The sequence below is a fragment of the Gossypium raimondii genome, chromosome 7, assembly GCF_025698545.1.
Source record: "Gossypium raimondii isolate GPD5lz chromosome 7, ASM2569854v1, whole genome shotgun sequence".
In the NCBI taxonomy this organism is placed as follows: Eukaryota; Viridiplantae; Streptophyta; class Magnoliopsida; order Malvales; family Malvaceae; genus Gossypium; species Gossypium raimondii.
In genome coordinates, this window is record NC_068571.1 from 21,765,878 (window position 1) to 21,774,757 (window position 8,880).

At 39.2% G+C, this 8,880-nt stretch overlaps 1 protein-coding gene across 1 annotated transcript; it reads left to right on the top strand.

The window, feature by feature from the left end:
* The first annotated feature begins 7,813 nt into the window (after positions 1–7,813).
* LOC105784641 (uncharacterized) lies at positions 7,814–8,302 on the top strand. The gene has a single exon (XM_012610535.1). It carries the CDS (start codon positions 7,814–7,816, stop codon positions 8,300–8,302), a length of 489 nt encoding a protein of 162 aa, XP_012465989.1.
* The last annotated feature ends 578 nt before the right edge of the window (positions 8,303–8,880 follow it).

Consider the following 8,880-nt stretch of genomic DNA (forward strand, 5'->3'; position numbering starts at 1 on the left):
TTTTTCAATAACATTTACTACGAAATTGCATGGATTTGAGTTAAAAAGGGCATGAAAAAGTTTATATATCTTCGTGTTTCCAAGTAGCGACTAACTGATTGTTGAGGAACCCAAAACGATAGTTTATTGGGATTACTGAAGCGATCTAATCACCCATAATCAAGGTTTTATTCATTCTACTCTTCTATCTCTTAAGTTTTAATTCTTTTATGTTATTTTATTTTGTCATTACAAAAACCCTTTTATTATGTTCTCATATTATAACAAATTTAGAGTAGTAATTAGATCTTTTAGTGTTTAGGTTAGAATTGATCTAGCACTCACCTCCATTAGGTACGATCCTCAGAGTACTCATCTATTTCCTTGTAAAACTATATTACAACTCAACTCGTATACTTGCAGGTATCGCCTTATAATTCTATATTTTATTGTAGTATTCACACTCTAGTCAAGTTACTACTTCATTCAGGGGTAAGTAATGTTGCCATTTCAGGGGCTGTTTGTTTCTGTAATTGCGGTCGATTAATGATGGTTATACCAAATTGGTCAATTGGGTTTGGTAAAATTTTAGTTATTAATTTATGTCAATTGTCAATTTAGGTACTAGAATACTCGATTCTTGAACCTGCATCGAAACTTGACCAAGTGTGTAACAAAAAAACCCAAAAAATAGTGAACAACACGAAGTCGAAAAGTGGACTGTCGACACCATATTGTCTAAGTCAATTGCGCATGTGGGCCACACGGGCTGGCCAATTGGACTGTGTGGGCCCATTTTCTGAAATTTTACCCTATGGTCGTATTTGATATGCGGTTCGAATTTAGTCCTTCCGTAGGATCCGTATGGTAGAATTAAGACTAATTCATGATATGTGATGCTATGTTTCTGTTAAATATGACTTATGAGCGCATAATATGTATGTTATATATAATAACATGATGTGTTTTATGCCAATGTGATCTGAAATCTGATGTGTATAGCATGTATGTCATACACGTATTTGATATCTATTTTGTTTTGCATGTGCATTAGGGTGGGATTATGATTATGGAGAAAGTGTTGGTAGTATGATAATCTTCCATATCAAGTGGTTGACGTCACATGACTATTTTAGTGGCTTTGTCGCACTTATCTGATTCTACCATCTAGACTGCAATTTTTCTAAAAAGTGACATACGCTCACTTAGTGGTGTTTAGGGTTAGATGGGTATTTATTACCCTAATTGGTGTATAGGGTTGGTCAGAGATGGTGTGTAGCGGTTGGAGGTAGGATATAATTATGTATTTGATTATGCATCCGATTTACCATCTGGTTATGCATTTGGAAATGTATCTGTTAAATTACGTTCATTTAATTATTACCTGGGGTGAGTTACACACTAAACTCATAAGGTTACTTTTGTTTGTTTACTCTCAGGTAATCCACAAACTTAGGACGAACCGATGTTGTGGGAGCTCGATTATAAATAATTAAATTTCTTTTAATTCTATTCAGTTTAAATATAATTTTCTGTTGCACCGCTTTTGGACTTTTATATTTTCATTTGGAATTGCTTTAACGTCTTTGGTTTATTTTGATCCGAACTACAACATATTGAATTTCAAAACTAAATTCGTTTTTCCAAAAATCTATTCAACTTAAGAATTTTTGCTGCAAAACTAAGTGTTTTTTTTATAAATATTCTTCTACAATTTGAATGGATTAACTAAGAGAAAGTGTTTTCCAACATAAACTGGAAATTTATTTATCAAAGCTATCACTATTTACTTTACAGATACAAAGTAGTTTCTATATTATCAAATGAGTTGAGGTGCAATGCCCTGAATAATTTAAGTCTATTTTTTGTAAAATCTGAAACAAATATGTATTTGCTTCAATGGTGTGAGAGGTCTTGGTTTCAAGTCCCACTTTTGGGAAATTTTGTTATTTTATACCCTAGCCCTATCCTTGGTGGGTTGGGTTATATTTCTTGTTAGTAAACTCATATTAGAATGAGCCTGCTGGTTCGAATGCTGAGGAGTTAGCTTGCTCGAGGTCCTGTGTTCAAATTCTTGTGTGAACGTGGGTGTTAATTTTGCCGATGGTGGTTGATAATGGTTCAGTGGTAGTGGGATTCTGAGTTAGTTGGGTGGTTATGGATGTGGATGTAGTGGGATTTGGTTTAACCTTTTTATTTTATTTTATTTTGTTCTAATTTCCCAAAATCACTCCCTTTTCCACTTTCTGACTTTTTTTCCTGTGTTTTCTTCCCATCAAAATTTCTTTTCTTTTTCTTTGATCTATCAAATTTGTTCTTCCAAAATTGCGGTGATACGATTTTCAACTCTTCATGTGTCTAGTAAATGAATGTAGTGAGTTTTGTTCGAATTAGGGGTAATTATTTTAACTATTCTATACCAATTCTGGTCATTTTGGTAATGTGATTCTGGGTTGTTTGCCAGCAAATTGTGAGGAACGGAATTCTTCTCTTGTAAAATCGTAGTCAGGTTTGTTTGTGAAGTTGGGTAAGTAACAACCGTTTGAATTTCACTGTTGAAGGTTTCGTTGGTCCGGCTTAATTGTGAATTAAAAATTGATTTTGGAAACGTGTAATTTTTTATATAAGTTCTGGTGGGCTCGAGATTGCTTGCACGTAAAAATTGAACCAGGTGCGTACCCCTAATATGAGAAAACGAGCTTCAACAAAAGCCAAAAATTGAGTCTGTTGACACCACACGGCGTATGGCCGGCCATGTGGTTGACCGTGTACGAGACACGGTCGTATGACTGACGAATGTGTGGTCGTACATTTGACACGGTCGTGTGCTGGTGTGAGTGTGGCCATGTAGACCATACAGGCAAGGCCATTCTGGCCGTGTAAGCCCACACAGGCGTGTGGGCCCACAAGGGCATATAGGCCCATAATTCTAAAATTTTCTCTAGAGTCCCACTAGATGTTTTGATCGACTGTGGGCCTACCGTAGGGTCGGTATGGGCTAACCAAACCCTAATTCATGTGATCTGCTATTTGATAGTTTGATCTGAGTAAGACACTGATATATATGTGTGACTGTTCTGTTTTGAGTATATTTGTTATCTATACACGAGCATGCTAAGCATGTTAATTCTGTTAATTCTGTATTCTGTATCTATTTTTGGGTGGGATTTACGTATGTGGAGGAAGTGATCTGTACGGCGACCTTTCTCCTATATTCTGGTAGCTTGACTACTTATTATTCAGTTATGTGTTGCGGATGGGTGGGTGTTTTTAATCCCACATAGTGTGATGGGATGGTCGGAGATGGTGTGTAGAATATGCGGGTAGGATTTTGTATATCTGTTCTATTTACCTGATTCTGATATTTGTATCTATTATGGACTTAGGTCCGAATCTGTCTTTGACTGTATATGAAATTTTGTGTACGCTACATGACTATTTCTATTAGGTTACACGTTGAGTTTACGAAAACTCACATCTGTTTGTCTATTATGTTCAGGTAATCCATAGACTTAGGCTGGTCAGAGCGACGGAGGCTCAGCGGTAACCACTCGATAGAGAACTATTTTTATTTGATAATATTAATTTTATTTTAACATCTGGTTTTTCTTGAGAGTTTGTAATTTTTGGGACTCTCTAGAGTGTATGGTTTTACCTTTTGGATTTGGATTTTGTTTTGCTTTCTTTTCCGCAATGTTGACAAAAACACTTTAGGCAAACAAATGGTTTTTGGAAACATGAGCTTGATTTCGAATAAAACGTTTTTCAAACTTCCGTTGCAAATTTTTGATAACTTAAAATGGTCTCAAAAAATATTATAAACTCAAGTTTTCCCAGATATTAAGACTCCGATTGGTAAGCTAATAAAACGATACGTTTTAGAAGATATATTTTAAAACCCTTCTTCGTAACACACCCAGATTCTGCCATAACGTCTAGGCCGGGTTAGAGGTGTTAAATTTAGTGGTGTCAAAGCCAAGTTACAAAACTCGGGCTGTAAATTTTGGGTTCCAAAATTGTGTTTTGAAAAAAAACTAGTTTTTGAATAATTTGGATCATTTTGAGTAAGTATGTGGTACACTGAGTCTCCGGCGATGATCCTGTAAGTATCCCTGAATTTAGAAAACACGGTAGTTAGTACTTTCTGAAACTGTACTGAATTTAGAAAACTGTACTGAGACTAGGTCTCAAAGCCGCTCGGCTAGGGACGACGCACTGTCCCAAGCCATGTTGAGAGTGTTGGAGAGGGTCGCTGGACCCCATTATGGATCTAGGGGTCGTGGGTCGGTAACTGAACGACTCTAGTCCAATAGAGCTTAGCTATTTAGGGGTGTCACTTGACTCGCCCCTACTATGGTCGAGAATTGGTTGGAGGCCACTGAGAGGATTATGAACGACATCAACTGCACTCCTGAGAAGAAATTGAAGGGTGCAGTTTCTTTGCTCCGCGATGAGGCATATCAGTGTTGGTTGTCGGTTAAGTAGGGTACTCAGTCGGATCGTCTGAACTGGGGCTACATTAAAACTGCCTTCTAGAGGAAATACATGGGCGCGAGCTATGTGGATGCTCGTAGGTGTGAGTTCATGAATCTCACTCAATGTGATAAATCTGTGGCTGAGTATAAGGCCAAGTTTTTAAGACTGAGTCGTTACGCTCAAGGCATGGTGGCATCCGAGTATAAGAAATATGTCTATTTTTAGGACAGTTTGAAGGATAATCTGAGGGTTCTGATTACTCCACAGAGGGAGTGTGAGTTTGCTTTTCTGGTGGATAAGACGAAGATCGTCGAAGAGGTTAAGCGCGTAGAGCGCCAGAATAGAGACCGTGAGAGATACAAGAATAAGATGGATTCGAAGCCCTCTAGTTCTGCTCAGAGGCCTGAGAAATGAGTCAGATATGATGGGCTAGTTAGAGTAGGAGTTTCTGCTGCTCCTACTAGGATTAAGCCTTTTGGTGATTGTGGTAGGCACCATCCAGGCGAGTGTTTGAGGAAATTAGGAGCTTGTCTAAGGTGTAGGTCTTTGGAGTATCGGATTAGAGAGCGTCCACATCGTGCTGATCAGATGCAAGCTTCGGGATCAAGTTTTTTTTAGCCTTAGAGGGTAGTGAAGCAACCACCTAGGGGCCGTGGACCAGCTAGGGGTGGTAATGGTATGGGCCAAGGACACAGAGTACTGGGAAAAGATGTTAATCAGACTGAATGGAAGAAGCCTGCACTGGTTTATGCTACTCGACGCCGAGAGGACAGAGACACCCCTGATGTGATCATGGGTATGTTCTTTATTTTTTATGCTCCATATACTACTTTGATACACATAGGTTCTACACACTCCTATGTAGCTAGTTTTGTTTCTGAAAACTTGGGGATTCCTGTGAAGTGTACTTCTGGTGAGATTACTGTACTGACTCTATTGGGGCAATCTGTTCGGGTTAATAGCTACCGTTTGAGGAGTTCGACTTAATTCTGGGTATGGATTGGTTAGTTGAGCACCGAGATAGTTTAAACTGTAAGACTAATAAGGTCATTTTGAGGACCGAGGATGATAAGAAAATAGTTGTGATCGATGAGCGTCGAGACTATCTGTCTAATGTGATATCCGCTCTTGTGGCCGAGAAATTAGTTCGAAAATGGTGTGAGGCGTATTTGGCCTACATCAGTATTTTAGCTTCTAAGGACTCTTATGTCGGGGATATCAAAACAGTAAGGGAATTTTCAAATGTTTTTCCTGAGGAGTTATCGGGTTTACCTTCAAATCGGGAAGTTGAGTTCAGCATTAAGCTTTTACCGGGTATATCTTTGGTGTTCATCGCTCTATACCGTATGGCACTGAATGAGCTTACAAAGCTGAAGGCGCAACTTCAAGAGCTTCTGGATCATGGTTTCATCCGTCCTAGTGTGTCTCCGTGGGAGGCACTGGTTTTGTTTGTAAAGAAAAATGATGGTACCATGAGGATGTGCAATAAATTGACTGTGAAGAATAAATATCCACTTCCAAGGATCGATGACCTGTTTGATCAGTTTCGTGGGGCTGCGGTATTCTCAAAAATAGATCTTCATTCTAGGTATCATCAGCTTAGGGTTCAGGAAGCTGATATTCATAAGACGGCTTTTAGGACTCATTATGGGCACTACGAAAGCTCTAGCTGCATTCATAGATCTGATGAACCGAGTTTTTCAGCCATATCTGAATCTGTTTGTCATAGTCTTCATTGATGATATTTTGGTTTACTCTAAGACTGAGGATGAGCACGATGAGCATCTTAGAGTAGTGTTTCAAATACTTCGAGAGAAGCAGCTCTACACTAAGTTGAGCAAGTGTGAGTTCTGGTTGCAAAAGGTAACTTTTCTGGGGCACGTGGTTTCTGCTGATGGGATCCAAATTAATCATAGAAAGATTGAGGTTGTGCTTGATTGGAAGCAGCCTAAGAACGTTTCTGAGATCCACAGTTTTTTGGGTCTCGCAGGTTATTATCGGCGATTTGTTGAAGGGTTTTCACTGATTGCAGCTCCTATGACTAAGCTTCTGAACAAGAATATTCTGTTTTTTGGACTAATGCTCAACAATCGAGCTTCGAGAAGCTCAAGTCTGTTCTGACTCAAGCTCCTGTTCTGATACAGCCTAAATTTAGTAAAGACTTTGTGTATTACAGTGATACATCGCACGTCGGTTTGGGATGTGTACTGATACAATATGGTAAAGTTGTGGCTTATGCATCCCGTCAGCTTAAGTTACATGAAGGAAATTATCCGACGCACGATCTCGAGTTAGTCACTGTGGTGTTTGCATTAAAGATCTAGAGGCTCTATCTGTATGGTGAGAGATGTATCATCTATACCGATAACAAGAGCCTCAAGTACCTCCTCACTCAAAAAGAGTTGAATCTTAGACAGCGTCGCTGGATTGAGCTGCTCAAGGACTATGACTGCACGATAGAGTATCATCTCGGTAATGCCAATGTGGTGGTCGATGCTCTCAATCGTAGAGAGATGACTGATTTTAGAGTAATGTTCACTCATCTTGCTTTGTTCAATGATGGGGGTCTATTAGCCTAGTTGCAAGTCAAGCTGACTTGGATTAGGCAGATTCGAAAAAGCAGTTAGGGGATGAGTCTCTGGGTTTGTGGTTTCGTTAGGTTGAGAGTGGCAGTACATCTGATTTTGGACTGAATAAGGATGGAGTTCTTTGTTTCTAAGGACGGGTTTGTGTACCGAATAATTCTGATCTAAGACAGTCGATTCTAAGGGAAATGTATATTACCCCTTACGTTATGCATCCCAGTGGCAATAAAATGTATTAGGACCTTCGTGAGCTATACTGGAGGTTGGGTTTGAAACGTGAGGTAACTAATTTTATTTCTCGTTGTCTGACGTGCCAGCAAGTTAAGGCTGAGCACCAGATACCTTCAAGTTTACTTCAACCTATTAAGATTCCCTTATGGAAATGAGAACGAGTGACGATGCTCTTCGTTTGGGTTGCCCTTGATACCTAGTAAGAAGGATTCTGTTTGGGTCATCGTGGATCGATTGACCAAGTCCGCTCATTTTATTTCAATTTGGGCAGACTATTCTCTATAAAAGTTAGTGAAGCTCTATATTTCTGAGATTGTGAGACTGCATGGGGTTCCGATTTTGATAATCTCTGATAGGGATCCTCGCTCCACTTCTCGATTCTAGAATAAACTACATGATGCTCTCGGTTTCGATATTGAACTTCAGTACTACGTTCCATCCTCAAACTGATGATCATTCTGAGAGGGTGATTCAGATACTAGAGGATATGATTCAGAGCTATGTAATTTATTTCGAGGTAGTTGGAAGGATTTTGTACAGTTATGTATGGTCGTAAGTGTTGTACTCCGCTATGTTGGGCTGAGTTGGGTGAGCGACAAATTTTGGGTCCTGAGTTGGTTTTCGAGACTGAAGATAAGGTTAGACTGATACAGGATCGTCTGAAGGTGACTTCTAATAGACATAAATCTTATATGGATCTGAAAAGAAGGGATATTGAGTACGCTTTGGATGACTTCATATTCCTTAAGGTGTCTCCGTGGAAGAAATTTTTGCAGTTCGGTCGTAAGGGCAAGTTAAGCCCTAAGTTCATTGGGTCGTATCAGATTCCGAAGCATGTGGGACCGATTGCTTATCAATTAGAGCTACCTCTAGAGTTGGACCGTATCCATGATGTGTCTTACATTTTGATGTTGAGGCGGTATCGGTCTAATCCATCTCATGTTGTCTCTGTTGAGGAGATCGAGGTTAGACCGAACTTTACATTTGAGGAAGAGTTGGTTCAAATTCTAGACCGAGATTTAAGGTGCTGAAGAGGAAGTCTATATCGTTAGTGAAGGTTCTGTGATGGAATCATAGCACCGAGGAGACCACGTGGGAACCTAAAGACTCGATGCGTCAACAGTATCCTCATCTATTCGGATCAGGTAAATTTCGAGGCAAAAATTTCTTTTAGGGGATAGAGTTGTAATGCCCTAAATAATTTAAGTTTGTTTTTGTGAAATCTAACACAAATATGTATATGCTTCAGTGGCTAAGTGTTCTGGGTGTGTGTGTCAGGTTTTGGGTTCAAGTCCAACTTTTGGCAAATTTTGTTATTTTATACCCTAGCCCTATCCTTGATGGGTTGGGTTATATTTTCTTGTTAGTAAACTCATATCAGAATAAGCCTACTGGTGCGAGTGGTAAGGAGTTAGCTTGTTGAAGGTCTTGTGTTCGAAATCTCGCGTGAGCGTGGTGGTTCAGTGGTAGTGAGATTCTGGGTTAGATGGGTGGTTATGGATGTGGATGTTGTGGGATTTGGTTTTTTTAACCTTTTTATTTTATTTCATTTTATTCTAATTTCCCAAAATCTCTCCCTTTTCTAGTTTCTTACTTTATTTCTCTGTGT

Coding starts and splice junctions, on each gene's coding strand:
- LOC105784641 (XM_012610535.1), top strand. CDS start 7,814: ATGTATGGTCGTAAGTGTTGTACTCCGCTATGTTGGGCTGAGTTGGGT.